Source organism: Emydura macquarii, unplaced genomic scaffold (genome assembly GCF_026122565.2).
Source record: "Emydura macquarii macquarii isolate MOO-44397 ecotype Brisbane River unplaced genomic scaffold, CSIRO-AGI_Emac_v2 contig_2699, whole genome shotgun sequence".
Taxonomy (NCBI): Eukaryota; Metazoa; Chordata; order Testudines; family Chelidae; genus Emydura; species Emydura macquarii.
In genome coordinates this window covers 882,706-900,068 of record NW_027132836.1, presented here as the reverse complement: position 1 = coordinate 900,068, position 17,363 = coordinate 882,706, and the positions used below count along the sequence as shown (strand labels likewise).

Below are 17,363 nucleotides of genomic sequence, written 5' to 3'. Positions count from 1 at the left end.
GTCATTTTCGGTCCCACTCCAGGCCATTCTTAAAAAGGACAGGCTGTTCCAGCTTCCATGTTTGCTCTTCTGAGCGTAGACTACTTTGGCATATTATTTCATTGGCTTTCCTTTTCTCAGCCCGCTCATAGCTCAAACCCTCCCCTCATGCTAAGGGACCTGTTAAATCAAGGTGGATACTTATAGTGCAACAAATTAAACAAACAAATCACTTGTACTTTGACATTGCAGAGAGTATTAAACTCAGAGGGGGGGGGGGCGCACCATAAAGGGAGCATGGGACAGAGTGGAGGCCAAGCCCATTAACAGTGCTTGAAAGATGTACTCCTTCTGCCATGCCCAGCTCTAAGTGAGTGGGGCCAGGATAATGTAGCCAGGAAGCTTTCATCTACCCATTGATTGTCCCTGTTGCCCACCCACACTAAAAGGAAGCAACTGCCTGTGAGCGTGAGTGAGAACTCCCTTGGCACTCATCCCTCTAAACAGCTGTTTCCAACAGCTACCCAGGAACATGGAAAGCTTTGCAATGTCATGCTCCATACATTTCGCTGGGTAGTTGAACAAGTGTGCACAGCTTGGCTTACCTCAGTGGGACTGAGCTGACTGTCTCTCTCTGTGTTCAGGTGGAGTAGTGTTAGGAATTAACGCCAAAGGCGAGCGGCTGAAGCACTGGTTTGATTGCCTGAAAAACAAGGACAAGAAAATAGAGCGGTGGCACACACTAACGAACGAGCTGCCAGGGGCCATCCTCAGCGATTGACCCTAAAGACAGGCCAGGGACCTTGAAGATTGCACAGCTCTCTCTCGCAACCAGAACCAGGAACAATTCATGCCTTCGGACTTCTAGTTTACTTACTACATTAAAAGGGTTACACTAAGTCAGCAAGAAAGAATGGCTTGGTAAATTCCAACTGATGGTCATACTGCAGGGAAATACCACTGAACAAGACAAAATTGATTTTCTCTGTTCAGTGGGTGCGATCCCCTCGGGTTTTCTCCCAGCTGCCTCTGAGCACCTCCTCACTCCAGCACATACACACACAGTCAATTGAGAAAACACAGGCCTGCATGCACTAGAATTGTGACTTCTTTGCTAACTATTTGATATACCGAATTAGCTTCTTGCTGCCTTGCAAAATGAATGGATCACGTTTTGTTTGTGTAGCTACTATGAGCAAAAAGCATTATAAAACATGGAACTTATTTTACTAAAGGCGATTATGCCGCATTTCTGGTTGTCAATTTCTGTGGTTTGGGCCTGAACAGTCTTTATGCATTTAAACATCACCTTTTGGAATGATCGTGTGTTCTCCAATAATCTATGAGGACTGTTAGCTTTTCTTTCAGAAATGTAATGCTTGTCCTGTCTGATAACCTATATGAAGTATACTTACTAGTAGGCTAAAAGGGCTGTTAGCTTCCTTATATAAGTCCACCGGGAACAGTAGAGGCACTTGCAGCCTCACTAGGAATAATACAAGGCTTCACATTTATTAAGAGAAATTTTGATATTTAAGAAAGATCAGAAAATCAACAAACCATTCCAGCACTTACTGTCACTCTATTACAGACAGTGGGACTTCACACTAGCACTTCCATGCAGCTGCTATTTTTAGCAAACCATGAACCTGCCTTTCTTCCTGTCAACTACACAGCTGGTTTGGACAGGACTATTTTTCACTGAAACTTACCTTAAGATTTTACTTTTAGTTCAGACGTTTCATTCTGGGGTAGTGAGAATTAACAGACCCCCAAAGAGTTGCCACTAGCTAGAATGGAAGAGGAGGCAGATTTGATGCTACAGTAGGTTCCAGGGGTCAAATTCTGCCTTTGGCTACATGCACACAGCTTTCATTGACTCCAGTGGGGCAATGCACACATGTAAGGGACAGAGCATTTGGATTTGTCTTTTCCTTTATTCATTCTTTGCCAATTCTTAACCATGTGTGTAACTCCTTGACTCCCCAGGCAGGCCAATTATCCATTTCTCTCTACAAAGCTATTCTTTGCATCCAAGCTGGCTTCAGTCAGTGGCCAAAGAATTAAGCCCTGATTCTGCCCCACAGCCATCAATGGTAGTTTTGTGGGAACACCATCAAGCCTTGGCGCAGATGTCCCTTGCACATTCCAAATCTGAGTTATTGAGCGGGATCCGATCTAATAAAAAGCTGTTCTGGAATCTCTCTCTTTACCAAACGCACAGTTCCCAAACCACAATTCTCTACTCTGTCCTCTCTTCCTTTCATTGACTACACTGTTCTATTTTCCTGACCACGTCCAAGACAGTTCACAGGTTTTCCTGCAAATACAAACGTCACAAATGCGCTAAACTAACTGCAAAACGCTGCATGTTGGCAGAATTTTTCAGAAGCCTTCAAACCCATGTGTTATTGAAAAGGTCCATAGTCACAGTCTTTATTACATAGTAGTTCAGAAACATGTATTTTTGTGCTAAAGATCATTTTGTGGGATCAATCAGATGTCTTTAGACCTACATTTATTTTTCAAAGGTATAACAATACTACACCTTGTTAGCGATGGGAAAACCTTCATAATAGGGTCTTTTTAATAATGTACTATGTGTAGTGAATTATATAAAGACACGTGAATTTTATTTGACCACAAAGAGTATGTCAAATTAGATGATCTCACCAATTCTCTCTTGCCCATGTATGTTACTGTTCCAGCACTTTAAAATACAGCAGGATATTTAGGGCATGACTTCAGAAGTACTGAGCCCCCACAGCTCCCATTGGAGTCTATGGGAGCTGCATGTGTTCAATGGCGCTGATAATAAGGCTCTTAGACTGGCCAGGAATAATGGGGACATTCCTTTTTTCTCAAAGTTGTTTTAAAAGTACCATTGTTTAAGCATATATATTGCCATAACACTGGTTTATGCCTAACGTGGAGTGGGTCATAACGTGTGGATTCGTTCATTTTGTATTGAAGTCTTTTTTAATTGGACTGTATATATAAATTGCATGCAAGATGGTTGTTGTCATGCAAGAACTTGTTAAATGTTTGATACCAATGTTTTGCTACAACGTGAAGGCTGCAGTAATTGTCCTTAACTGCATCCTAAAAGAATTTTGTATTTCAGTATTACCTAACTGTGTACTTTTTGTTGAATTTGTTAATATTTATAAATAGAACCCAAAATAAAAAGGGAATAAAAGGTAAATTCTAAAGGTTCAGCTTCTGATTCTCCCCCTATTTGTACAGTGATCATGTGCTCAGTCTATTATGCCGCATTTTAAACACTCAAATGCTGGGATGACAACGAACATGACATAGACTTTCACCTCCTTTGAGGTTGTGTCAATTTTCACAGGCACTAGATGAATGATTATGATTTTATGCACTTTTTTTTTAAATGGTCTTAACTTTTCAGAGCACTTTAGGGCAAAAATTGCTCAGCAGCAGCAGATTCTAACTAGAAAAAAGTTTCTTTTGCCAGTTGTAAAACCAAGGACCATATCCTACTTGTTTTACTTGTCTGAGTAATCCCACTGAAGTCAGCTGAGTGAAGAACAGAGGTTGGCTTCCAATTTGTAATGGGACAACGTTGGATGTTACAAGTGCATCATTAAAAAAATGCTACTGATTTGCTTCCTTAGGATTGTTCTACAAGACATACTGACCACTAACAGAAACTCAGAATAGATATTCTCTGTGACATTAAAAGTTGCTGCTGGAGTTACAAAGAGTTATGAATCCATGCGGGGGATAAGCAGCAGGAGCAGATGAACTAAGCAACAAAGAGGCATTTTCTAGTGAGGGAAAAAAGGTACACAATTAAAACCAAAAATTGAGCTATCTAGTGGATTGATTTTTGGAGTTGGAGTCAGGAATGTCTGCATTTTAATCTCAGCTCTGCTGGTGGCTTGCTATGTAGCCTTGGGCAAAGTCACTTAGCTGCTCTGCCTCTGTTTCTCCATTTGTAAAATGGGGATATTCATCTACCTCACTGTGGCATTGTGAGGTTTGTACATAGCTTTGAAAATTTAAAGTGCTACAATTGTGGGAAAAACCCGGAGTGGAGTTCAGAGATTTCCATTAGGCCTTAGTGTCACGAAAAGGATTTATTTAGTAACATTACCAGGGAAGCATTTTAAAAAGAATAAAAGCTCAGAGGGTGCTTCAGTGCATGGGATTTTTTTTTAAAACCAAATGGTACAACACTCTCTGTGGCTCTTAAGATGATCGATAAATAATATTTCCAACCTGCTTCAAGGCATGCAGTGACAAATTTGTGAATATCCTGTTCAAATGAAAGCTACATAAATGAGCAAAGAAATATTTCTAGTCATTTTATACAAAAGATGAGATTACAGCCACCTGTGGAATTCCACTTTGAGCTGAATTCTGTAGATTTGGAAGATTTAACTTTTTTTCCCAAGGGTTTATATTCGGAATTCAAGATGCTGAGTAGCTAAATTGGTACCAGAGGTGAAGATATTATTTAAAGAGCGGCATCTGTTTTAGGGAGCAATGGCTCTTCACAGTGTTATCTTCTTTATTCAGCCTCTCAGATGAAGGGAGGAGCTTTGAATTTCAAATCTCCTATTGAATATTCCGAGTCCTTCTTCATCTCTGAATATAAAACTGCATGTGTTTTCCCATCAGTGTGCACACGACCAATTTATCAGCTGCCTATCCTAATACAGGATATGCAATTAAATGTATACTAGATTTGGACACGTAACTTATCTTGGCTAGTTGTCCTCCATTTTTTCCAAGAGTGAGGGATTGTGTTCTCACAAAGAAAACCCCAGCTCCAGCTGCAGATCAGAAGTTTATGTGGCGATGCACAGCACTGTTAAGCTGCTTCCGATACTAATGCTCTCTCTAGACAAAGAAATAACCAAGAGGTTTTTCTTGATATTGCTTAAAATGAGCTAAATGACAACAAAAAAAGTCAGTGTCTTTGTTTACACAGCTGTCCTAAATGATTTACAATTTCTAACAGTTAGTAGTTGATTTGCCAGCCAGCCACAGCATATTCACAACTATTCAACAGTCAGCTCCATAATGCAGATATTTACTGGATTTTGCAGTAAGCATGTTTTTAAAAACTGATGGACTGAATGGGCATTAATAGTATTCCTAACCTTGTTTTCCTCCCTCCTACCACCAACAAATCCAAGTGTCTGCCTTTCAGCTTTTAATCCAAAGCCTGTCTTGGTTGAAGGGCAAATTCACATACTAGAATTCACCAGCTAGTACCTTGGAACAAATATAACACATACACCAGGAGAAGGTTGTTTTTGTAATTTTCTTACTTGTGTCTAATACTATTGCATCCTTATTCTTAACTGTGACCTCAGTGTTCCTCCTGAGAATACAGGAGATACTTCGGTCTTGACTTGCATATTAAAACTGGCTGGCTGGCGTTTTTATTGTAATCCTCTGTGTCTGTATCAATATTTGGTTGTAACGTCAAAGGTTAATATTATTTTTGGACTTAATTTATGAAACAGGGAAGAGCATGTATTGTATTTAATGTACTAGATTTGACTTGTCTTTTTAAATAATAAAAATAAAGGATGCTTATGCATTGGCTTTTGGCATATACTGTTTAAGTCAAGATTTCCCTTCCTACAGTCAATTTTGGGTAATGCTCCCATATACCAAAGTTCCCAAAACTATTCCTTTTTTGTGTTGTTAATTCACACACAAGAATTAATATTTTCTGTACAAAACATACCTTCCCAGGACCAGCAATACACCTGCTGTATATTAGAGCTACTGAAAATATATTTTATATATAAAAAATCACTGAATGCCTGTTTCACAGTATCACACCTGCCACACTGATGATTCAAATGCTACCTATGAAATGTCAGAAGTTATTTGACAAAGTCCCTTAAAATATCAGATTATATTTAATTTCATTGCATGATCACCACTCCATCTGCCAGATCCTCAACTGGTGTAAGTCAAGGTAGCTGCACTCAAGGCAGTTGCACTGTACTCATTTACACCAGCTGGAGATCTGGCTTCCAGGCATACAAAACATTGTACTATATTTTAGAATGCTTATTAATTAATATTAATTCATTGTATTGTGGTAGCGCCTAGGCGCCCCAGTCCTGGACCCCCACTGTGCTAGGTGCTGTTCAAACAAAGAACAAAAAGATAATCCCCGCCCCAAACAGAAAACAATCTAAGTACATCGTACTGCATTGCCTGCCTATTCAACAGTACTAGAAAAATCTGGGTGTGTAAGGCAGTCAGCAGCTGACCTTTCAGCTATGTAAAATGAGGTTCATTTGTGAACATCCAGAGACTCAAGAAATAGAATCTACTTACCTTTCATATAACTAATACAGTTAGAGCAGTGTTGCCTAGTGGATAAAGCACTGGAGTGAGAATCAAGGGAGCTCGGTTCCATTCCTGTCTCTGCTACTGGTCTACAAGATGATATTGGGAAAGTCACTTCACCTCTCTATACCTCAATATCTCCCACTTGTAAAGAAAGGATAACGATACTGTCCTTCTTTGAGAGCTATGGAGAAGAAGGAATTATTATTGATCAAGGCCATGTTTGCAAACCAGGCTCTGGCACTGAGTAAGTTGCAGGCACAACATCCAGACTTGGATTTTACAAGCCTGTTTGCAGAAGCAAGTCAGTGGAAACACCAAATGGGAGGGTGGCGGTAGGTGGGGGAATTTCACAGACAGGAGTTGTCCAAAAAGATTAACAGCATTTCTGTGACTCCGTATAATGACTGGTTTGCCATCCAAGGGAGTATCACTAGAACGGTACAAAGGCAAGGAACAGAAAATGTAGGCTCAATATTAAAAATAACAGCCTAACACCAAGATCTCTTTGACACTGCCATACTCTCCCAGGGGAAGTGGGAGAAGCCGTATCACTTGAAATATTTAAAGCTGGACTAGACAAGCACTAGATAAAAGTAGTGAACAAGCCAGCACTGGGGGACTGGGAGCAGGACCACAACGCCTTGGGATCATTCATGTTACAGACATCTTTTCACATGCACATTGATATTTTGACAGTACAGTAACAAACTCTACGAAGGATGTTTTCAACACTACACAAGGGACTTGAGAGGGGAAATCCCATTCAAAGTCAGTGCAGACTGGGCTTCTTAGGAACTCTGGAAAACCTCCTCCTAAATCTACCAGTTAACATTGCCAAGCTGCATTTAGCTTGTATACTGCTCGCTGTCTCTTTTTCTCCCTAGAACATCTGGACAATAAATCTCACCTTAATCAGCTCACTAGAACAGATCCCTAGGTTTGTAGCACCCGTGTCAGTCCAGGTAATGCATTTCATATATATTTTTGTCAATTCAGTTCTAACCTGTTTTCTATATTAAAAACATTGGAAGCTCAGTCCTGCATTCCTTACCCAACTAAAATTCCCTTTTATGTCATTTGGGTGCAGGACTGGGCCCACTGCTCTGTTCTTTCCTTGCCGTTTGTTAATACAAAGTCAGGGAGAAACTGAAGGGCTCCAATGGAAACTATACACTGTAGACCATACTGTACATTGCATAGTTGTGAAATACAAAAAAAAGATGGTCTTATTCAGGCACTGGTCTGGAACTCACCAGAGTTGGATTGGATTCCTGGTTCTGTCACCGTCATTCCTGGGAGGCTAAGATCATTCATGGGTGTGAGATACTCAGCTACTACAGTGGAGCACCAGAGACACATCTAACAGTAAAGTTAGACATCTTTATTTGCAAACAGAGGGCTAGTGCCCATTTAGAAACCTAACTAGGCCCCCAGTTTGAGCACTGGGTCTACCATTTGAAAGGGTTAGTGGGTGTTTCACTACCAATAGTGTCCTGAATAGCCAAAGTAATTTAGCCTGCTTTAACCAACGTCATTTAGCTCTCTCCTTAAGCTTATACCTACACGGGTATTAACAGCTCAAAAGACAGATACGCAGAGAGCAAGACCAGATAGCCCGGCAAGCACTTGAGAACTTCAGTAACTCAGCCAGAGGTTAGGGGTCCATTACAGGAGGGGGTGGATGATGTTCTGTGTCCTGCAACGTGCAGGAGGTCAGACCAGATGATCATGATGGTCCCTTCTGATGTCTATGATTCTATTAAGAGTAAGTAGGACTGCTTTGGTCTTTCTCAGATTGGAGTTTCACGCAGACATCTGTTATTTACACTCATCTCACTAGGTTCAGAACACTACAAGCCAAAACATACCAAGGTTGTTTGATTAGTCACAAACCTGTCACTTGAAACAGGCTCTGTTCTCAAAAACCCTGTAAAAATGGGACAGCCTCGTGTGCCCCGATGTTTTGTTACCAATCTATGAAGCCAGCCCTTCCCTGGTTTACAATTTTGGCCATTCTTATGAGGACATAAACTGCTCTCTGCCTGACTTTCAAGCCAGAGAAGACCCTAAGGACTTCATTCCACTGTAGCCCCTTTAAGGACTCACCCCAGTGTTAGGAAATCTAGGCAGAATTCATGCATTTCAATCCCTACACTCAGAGCCCAAACACTGACTGAAATGCAAGTTACATACAACAACCATCATGAACACACAAGAGATTATGATCATTTCTGTTCCAGAAAACTCAAATACAACATTGGTGGGGATTTGGCTCTAAAGAGGTTGTGTTTAGAAAAATGTGTCTGCAGTCATTTAACGACATTGCTGGGAAAAGCACAATCAAAACCTACTCAACTAAATGATGTCGCTTTCACCCGTCAGATTGCAAGTGACTCTCTATCCCCTTATGAGTAAAGAGCTGATTATAAAAACTCTGTATTAAAATACCTTAAGTCTTTTTAATCTACAGATCCTCTTTGGGGTCCCTAAGCCCCTGGCTTTATAAAGAGGGTCTGTTGTCCTTTCAGGTAGGTCACCTGCTCTGTGTTTCCAGGTGTATGTTTTTCATCCCTTGAAGAGAAATGCATGTTTCAAACACTTCTCAGGCTCCCGTGCAACACGGAACTCTCAGCACCTTTGATGGTCCCCAGTGGCCTCACCTGGCTCCCAGAAGTATCTATACATCGGTGGCTGTGCTCATGGGCATCGTAGTGTTTTCTGCCTCCTTTGTGAATGGCTTGGTCATTGTGGTTTCTATCAGGTACAAGAAACTTAGATCCCCACTGAACTACATCCTGGTGAATCTAGCTGTGGCTGATCTGCTGGTGACTTTCTTTGGAAGTACCATCAGTTTCTCCAACAACATCAATGGCTTCTTTGTGCTCGGCAAAAGGATGTGCGGGTTTGAAGGCTTCATGGTTTCCTTAACAGGTAAGGACATTTACAGATATCAGCTGGCTAGTCTCTTTCTCGGTCTTCAGCTAATGCAACTGCACTTGATCTAAAGCTGGTCTAAGACTAGAGACTATAGAGTAACTATGGCTCATTAGCTGTCCTTGGCCATCAAATGTCTCCCCGCCTCTTCTCAAACCAGAGAACAAAGACAGAGGGTTTTTTTTACTCACGATGTTGAATTTGTTATCTTTCCATACGCTCTCAGGCACAGAATGGGAGAGAAGATGGTTACTCACCTGGGTAGTTCAGAACACACTGACTGAGCAGATCCTCAGGTTTGGCCTTGGGATGTGCTTAAAACGGAAAAAGAAGAAATAGAGAATTTTTATATCACATGTAATTTATCATAACATGATACATTGTGATTGCATCCCTTATCACTGCCTCAGCTGCTAGGCTGCATGCCCACAGGCTGATAAGGCAGAATTCTCATACATTTTGCTGTGAACAATCAGTGGCCAATAGAGGTGCCTCTGTGTGGGCAAGGGGCATATTTCTATGAGCATCAGGAACATAATGCATCAAATCCAGTGTCCTGGGGGAAACACTGCAGTGGAGAAATTGCATTTCAGACACTCATATCTGGCGAATCAAACAGTACCATATGTGGTATTGATATCTGTTAAGGCATCCTAGCTAAACTCTATTGAGAAGCTTGAAAACAGCCTTATAAAATGGAAACTGTATGTCCTAGGAAATACAATGTATCCTTTCAGATAGCCCTACGTTAATTAATAGAAAGCTTAATAAACAAGAAACACCTGGGCGCAATCATAAAATAAATAAGAATAATGATCAAATCTGGATGATATTGTGAATGTTTTTTCCCCTGATGGTTTGCCTGCTCGCTTGAAATCTCTGTTTCTAGCACCTGCAAGACAGCTGCTTGAAATATAGCTTATTCTATGGAACAGTCCTTACCCGGACAAAGTAGCACAGCTCAGGAAAACCTGGCACTTCAGATCTAGCAGTTAAGCACAGAAAGCTGCTAGATCATTGAATAGCACAGCAATTTGAAATCATATTCCAAACATACTAACCACTAGTGGTGTCTCTCAGGTATAGTGGGGCTTTGGTCCTTGGCAATCCTGGCCTTTGAAAGGTATATCGTCATCTGCAAACCCGTGGGAGATTTCCGATTTCAACACAAACATGCAGTGCTGGGCTGTGCATTCACTTGGATTTGGTCACTTCTCTGGACAGCCCCACCATTGCTAGGCTGGAGCAGCTATGTGCCAGAAGGTATGAGAGTTGCATTCTTCAAATGAAGTATTCCAGTCTGCAGCTTCAGAAATGTCTGATGGATACAGTTTTTTCTTCAGTTATTGGTGGATATTTTAAGCATGACATACTTGGGGAGAGACGGTTAAGATTTCATCATTGTATTTGACTGTGTGGCTATCTTTGTTCTCCAAGTGCTAACACTCATTTTCTCATTAATATGAGGATTTCCTGTCAGTTATCACTCTTTAAAAGTTAGCTGCTTATTACAATAAACTGCAATGCCTTTATTTTCTTATTATGCATATGCTTAACACAACATCTGATAGACAGAGGAGCAGCAGAGTCCTGTCAGACTACAGTCACTGCATCCTGACTAGCTCAACAAAAATGGTTGAAGCCCAGACCAAGCCTATCAAAAACTTGTTTATTTAGACGTTTACTGTAAATTTATGATTATGATTCATTGTGGTTTGTTTATAAATTAATAACAATGGCACTGCCAGCCAGAAATCATCATAGCTGATGCCAGTATTGTTGTTCATGTGATCTGGCTAGAATTTTGAGAGCTGCTTTAGGAAAACAGGCACAATTCAGCAAGAACAGTAGATGGTATTTGCTGTTCTATCTTTTCCCACTGAAGCCCCTGATCATGCATCAGGACTCTTAATCTCATTGTTCTAGGTCTGAGAACCTCCTGCGGTCCCAACTGGTACACCGGTGGTAGCAACAACAACAGCTACATCATGACTTTATTCATTACCTGTTTCATTATTCCTCTCAGTCTGATCCTCTTCTCCTATACAAATCTGCTGGTGACACTACAAGCTGTAAGTACAAAGACATTTCAATCTAAACAGTCACATGCACCATTGCAGACACAGGTTTTCTGTGCAATTTTTCATGCCTGTTTGTGTGATGTGAACATAGGTTGAAATAGGCCACTGAATGGAAAAGGAGGATAATATAGCTAACAAGTGTGCCACACATGCCTGCTTATCCAGCAAATTTTCCCCCAGCCTAGGCCATTTTATAAGACATCATTTTCTATATAAGGGCAGTGCATATTAAATAGCAGGCTGTTTCCCTTACACTGCCTGTAGGTTGCAGCACAACAAAAAGAATCCGAAACGACTCAGCGAGCTGAGAGGGTGGTGACACGAATGGTGATCGCTATGGTGATGGCCTTTCTTATCTGCTGGCTGCCCTATGCCACCTTTGCCATGGTGGTTGCCACAAACAAAGACATCCCCATCCAGCCTGCTCTAGCATCACTGCCTTCATATTTCTCCAAAACAGCTACAGTTTACAACCCAGTTATCTACATCTTCATGAACAAACAGGTGAGGAAAAACAAAGATTATCAGAGAGCAATTGAAAACAAGACTTCACAGAGCTAGGTACTTATAAGAATTAAGTGGAATTGCAGTAATGGGGAACTCTAATATAGCATAACTATCCTATTGGGGTTCTTGTCAAGTGCTAGATCCCACCGACTGCATCTTTACAACAAGCGAGACTTAGGTATAAAATAGAGATGGAGCCTGATTTTCAACCTGGCCTTAACCAGAGATCCTTTTGCATACCCAGAATTTTGTAGGGGCAAAAGACTTTAGTTTTGGATTATGAACTAACTGCCTGATTGAGCTTGCACAGCAGACAGACAGATGTCTTTCAATCAAAATTGCTAGTGCCTGCAAAAAAAAGGGTCAGGCACTGAACAATCTGACCCAAAAATCATTATTTGCATTCAATGCTGGGCTAGGTATTGTCCACACAACCCCTCCTTGGAGGTTTACTTCCTACAATGTAGTGCATATTATAAAATCATGAACGGTGTGGAAAAAGTGAATAGAGAAATGTTATTTACCCTTTCCCACAATTAAAAAAATAGGTGTCACCCGATAAAATTAATAGGCAGCGGGTTCAATACAAACAAGAGCAAGTATTTTTTCACACAATGCACAATTAACTTCTGGAACTCATTGCCATGGGATGCTGCGATGGTCAAAAGGACAACTGAGTTAAAAAAAGAACTATATAAATTCATGGAAGATAGATCCATCAAAGGCTATTAGTCAAGATGGTCAGGGACATGCAACCCCATGCTCAGGGCAACCCTAAACCTCTGCCTGCCTGAAGGTAGGAGGGGAAGATGGGTGAATCTCTCCAGAATTGCTCTATTCTGTACACTGCCGCTGAAACTGTGGTACTGGCCACTGTTGGAGACAGGATACTGGGCTAAATGGGCCACTGGTCTGAGCCAGTATGGCACTTCTTATGTACTTGTGCCAAAAGCATCAAGGTTGTATCTCATAGAAGCATCACCAACTCACCAATTACAGCAACCGTGTACAGCAAAACCCAATGTAGTAGTGTGGAATAAAGGGACCCAGGGGAGGTATGTTTAGCAGCCTGCCTTATTCTCTTATCTGGTGAATTTTCCTGTAATACATGAACTTTCCCCATTTAGTTCCGGGACTGCCTGCTGAAAATGATGTGCTGCAATCGCAACCTGTCAGAGATGCAGGAATCCTCTCCTGGTATGCCTGGTGCCCACAAAGGCATCACGTCAGCCTTGGAGGGATGCAGAAATAAGGTGACCCCATCGTAACCAGTGCAGATGCTTCAACTCCTGCATGGAGGAATGGCAGCTGCCAGCTCCACACATTCGTCTCAGTTTCATTTGGCACAAACACAAGGAGGAGCAAAGAATCTGGCTATTTTCTAACAGCTCAAATATATACCAGAAAGTGAAAAAAAGATTTCTTCTTAGAGCTGCCCTGTCACGCGAACAGACAGAAGGTAAAACACATTCCCCTTCAATGGCAGAAAAGCAACCATATTAGAGAGTAAACATCAGAGAGAACAGGTCAAACTCATAATGGGAGCAGCCCCCTTCTGACTAGCCCCTTGCCCCCTGGAGGAAGTGCTAACACATGATAATGGGGGGACCTTTTACTAGGCCAAGGAATAACTGAACCACTACATCAGCATTAAAGCCCAAAGGAGCACTTCTTCAGGAGTAATCCCATTAGGAAAACCATAGGCTTACTTTGTTAAATGTATATTTCATGGCAAAGAGCAGAACAGGAGGTGGATCCAGTAATGCAGATTACTGTATAGACCCAGAATTTGTGTTGGCTGATCCTTTTGTGTAATTTTAAGGCAGGCTGTGAACCAATGAAAATTTAATAGGTGTGTTCAAGTACAGCTAGGGCTAATAAATATCCAAACATTTAAATACTAATGTCTCGTCATGGGAGGTCAATTATCAAATCAGTGCTGCTGCATTTCAGCAGTTAGCAAAGGGCCCCAACAGACAGCTAGGTCTAACCTTCAGTAACCACAATTGGAGTTTCATTTCACATGAAAAATGCCACACTCACCTAGACGAAGGACAAGATCAATATGGCAAAAACAAGGGGCCTGAAGCCCAGCAGATTTGTATTTTATTTATAGCTAAGGCAATCAGGAAAGGCCTTAGAAGATGCATTGATTCTGCAATAAAAGTGAAACAAAATCTGTAAAAGTTCTGTGGCTCATAACAAAAAACACAATAAAGCCACTGGGGCCATAAAGGCTGAGACGATAACACAAAGCAACAGATGCACAACACAAGCAGGGAGAAATCCAAAGACGTTAAACTGAGGCAATAACAAGCTGCCATTAAAGTGTTCCTTCAATAATCATGACTTGACCTCCTTCATTACAGCTGGTGGCTTGAGAACATTGCAAGGACTAATGTAACATTTTCAAAAGTGCTTAAATTACTTTGGATCCGAAGTCTCATTGAATAAGTGTCAGATTTTTTAAGGTATTTAGGCACCTAAAATGCAGGTAGGGATTTTCAAAAGCACCCGAGTACCTAACTCCCAAATACCACTCAGCACCTCCCTGCATCTTTAGGCACCTAAATACCTTTGAAAATCTGGCCCAAAGTGCCTAAGATTACTTTTGAAAATGGGCCTTGGGCTCCTCAGTCACATTTGAAAACTTTACCCCTGCTCTCTAAGTAGTTTTCTTTCTATGTCATTTCATTGCGTCATTTTCCTGACAAGAAGATCACTGACCTTCTCTTCCATGACTTTCCACGGCCTTTGATGTTACAACACATAAGTGAAGGAGTCAGAGGGTAACAGGTATTCACACAGTTAAATGGCTCCTACCCCATTATTAGTCATTCCAAATCTGCTGATAATAAGCGGCTACAATGGCCACTGCTCTGCTTTTCTGGAGGTGCACTGATTACGAAATTTGATTTTTTTTTAACCTCTTTAAAAGCTTTAGAAGGAAAAGTTATTTTTTTACTGCAGTGACATATTATAATGAACATCAATTGCATCCAAAGCTGTGTTTCCCTTCTCCTTAGGGAATACCAGTAGGGAACAAGGAGTAATGAGGCAACAAGTGCAAGGGGTAGTTGGATGCATACCCTCTTTGATGCCAACCTTTAGATCATTTGCTTTTTCTTGCTTGGCTTCATTTTGGGGGACTCTGGCTATCACAACCCTTTTGCTTTATTGGAGGGCTTCTACAATATTATGGCTAAGCTAGCTAACCCTTGCAACACAGTAAAAGGTGATGCTACGCCATGCATATACTGGATATTTATTTGTGATATTATGTACACACACATACAAAAATATTTATCTGTATACATATACATCCATATGTCCACATTTACTTATGCAGATGTGTTGAATTAAATCCAACCAAATGGAGGTTACTTACTGTAACTGGAGGTTCTTCGAGATGTGTGGTCCCTACCTGGATGCCATATGTGGGTGTGCATGCGTGCCATGCACTGTACCTGGAACTGTTTGTAAGTAATGTCCATCAACCCATGTATGCATTGTGCATCAGCCACATGATGTGTCCAAGGTCTTACAAGGCTGCGCAGCTTAACGCTCCTCCAGGTCCCTCTTACCAACAGACACAGAGCCTGTAGCAAAGCAGGGGGTAGAACTGGAATCTAGATAAGGACCACACATCTTAAGAACCTCCAGTTATAGTAAGTAACCATTATTTCTTCTTCAAGTACTGGTACCTATGCGCATCCCAATTCTGGGTAGCAAAGTGAGCAGTATTCAGCGCGGAGGTGGGAGCAAGAGCTCGCTGGAACTGAGTGTGTGTAGTTCTGCACGTCCAACTGCTGTATCTGCTGCCATTGTTGGTGCGATGGCATAGTGAACGGTGAAAGTGTGGATGGAGGACCACGTGGCCATCCTTCAAATGTCCTGCCATGGGACGTTGGCTAGAAAGGCAGTGATACTAGGTGGCGGAGAGATGTGGGATTTGGAGTAGCATTCTGTGATGTAACGAGAGATCCATTTAGAGAGGTGTTTTGATGAAACAGCATGGCCTCAGCAATGCTCTGCAATGTCGAGGAAAAGCTGAGATGAGGCCAGGCTCAGAAAGTGGGGGCGCATTGGAGATGGAAGGACAGAGCACAGTGGACATCGAGGGAATGTAACGTGGACATCGAGGGAATGTAACGTGCACAACCTGGGGCAGGTGTGCGGTTTGGGATAGAAGGTAGGGAGGTGAATTGACTGCTTGATGGGGAAGAGAGAGACCACACTGGGTAGAAACTTAGGATGGAGTCTAAGGGAGACCTGTCCTTGTGGAATACAATAAACGGCGAGTCAGTATAGCCGCCAGTTTGCTGACCTGTTGAGCTAAGGTGATGGCCACTAAGAAGATCACCTTCATGGAGAGGTGGGCAAGAGAACAGGTTGCTAGAGGCTCGAAGGATGGTTTGATAAGGGCAGAGAGGACAAAGTTAAGGTCCCCACAGAGGAGTGGGTTGGTGGACTGGTGTAAAGGTGTTGAGGAGACCACAAAGAAAGCGCATAGTAGTTGGGTGGCTAACAGCTGAGAAGCCGTTTATAGGTGGGAGAAAGGCACTGTGTATGGCGAGGTGGACCTGGATGGATGAGTGGGTGAGGCCAGCCTGCCGAAGGTGGAGAAGGTAGTCAAGGAGAATAGGAATGGACACAGAGTCCAAGCGGCAGTGCTGGCTGGACACCCATGCTGTGAAACATCTCTACTTGGCTTGGTAATATGCTCTGGTGGAGGTCATCTGCTATGTGAGAGGATATTGTGCATGGGTGTGGAGCACGCATCGTATATGTGTGAGCCCCATCCAAATACCAGGCCATGAGGTAAAGCGAATCTGGACTGGGGTGTAGGATCTGACTGTGCACTTGTGTGAGGAGATCTCGATGAGAGGGAAGGTGGATTGGAGGGTAGGTGTTGAGGTGAAGGAGGTCGGTGAACCAATATTGGCGAGGCCAATAGAGAAGTATGAGGATGAGGGCAGCTCGGTCATGGCGCATCTTGTGTAGGACCTGTGGGAGGAGTGGGATGGGTGGGAAGGCATATCGGAGACCGAATGTCCAGGGGAGGAGGAGTGCGTCACCCTGAGAGCTGGGTCAGACAGCGCCCCTGGAGCAGAAGAGGGGAAGCTTGTGGTTGGTCACAGTTGCAAAGAGGTCCTTTTGCGCATGCCCCACCGTTGGAAGATGGAGTGGAGAGTGGTATTGTGGAACATATCCGTAACTTCCATTACACATATAACACATGAACATAAACATTATCATCTTACTTAGCACATTATAGCCTTTCTAACAGTACTTGACATGGCATATCCCACATGAATTATTATGATTCTGACGTATTGATGTTAAATAACTTAATAAATGCCTTCCCCCCCACAATCTAGCCAGTCTGACAGGGACAATGTTGTGGAACTCCATGAGCCACACTGCATTAGAAGGGCATGTTCTCCAGACCAAGCTCTTACCACATGGGGAACTCTTTGGCCACCATAATTGCAATGAGTTAGATGTACA

At 42.2% G+C, this 17,363-nt stretch overlaps 2 protein-coding genes and 2 long non-coding RNA genes across 5 annotated transcripts in view; 2 read left to right on the top strand and 2 right to left on the bottom strand.

The window, feature by feature from the left end:
• The window catches only part of DOC2B (double C2 domain beta), a 124,725-nt gene extending 123,965 nt beyond the window's left edge, over window positions 1–760 (top strand). The window contains exon 9 of the mRNA XM_067565781.1: window positions 624–760. Within this exon, the coding sequence (XP_067421882.1) occupies window positions 624–760 (137 nt within the window). The remainder of the gene's footprint in view (window positions 1–623) is intronic.
• LOC137164827 (uncharacterized) overlaps window positions 1–6,352 on the bottom strand; it is a 19,175-nt gene extending 12,823 nt beyond the window's left edge. Inside the window, exons 1-2 of the long non-coding RNA XR_010923210.1 lie at window positions 6,316–6,352; window positions 585–4,851 (exon numbers count right to left, since the gene is read on the bottom strand). This is a non-coding gene — a long non-coding RNA (uncharacterized lncRNA). The remainder of the gene's footprint in view (window positions 1–584; window positions 4,852–6,315) is intronic.
• LOC137164828 (uncharacterized) lies at window positions 6,350–17,363 on the bottom strand. Its single transcript, XR_010923211.1, has 5 exons — window positions 17,315–17,363; window positions 11,270–11,334; window positions 10,326–10,582; window positions 9,522–9,578; window positions 6,350–6,511 (listed from the first exon to the last, which is right to left on the bottom strand). It is a non-coding gene; the product is annotated as an uncharacterized lncRNA (long non-coding RNA).
• On the top strand, window positions 7,891–13,120 carry LOC137164823 (pinopsin-like). Of its 2 annotated transcripts, XM_067565793.1 has the most exons (6): window positions 7,891–7,919; window positions 8,966–9,261; window positions 10,345–10,527; window positions 11,191–11,336; window positions 11,610–11,849; window positions 12,980–13,120. In XM_067565793.1, exons 2-6 carry the CDS (start codon window positions 9,030–9,032, stop codon window positions 13,118–13,120), a joined length of 942 nt encoding a protein of 313 aa, XP_067421894.1. In that variant the 5' UTR covers window positions 7,891–7,919; window positions 8,966–9,029. The 2 variants fall into 2 exon arrangements, with proteins under 2 accessions (XP_067421894.1, XP_067421893.1); XM_067565792.1 differs by lacking the exon at window positions 7,891–7,919 and having other exon boundaries at window positions 8,913–9,261.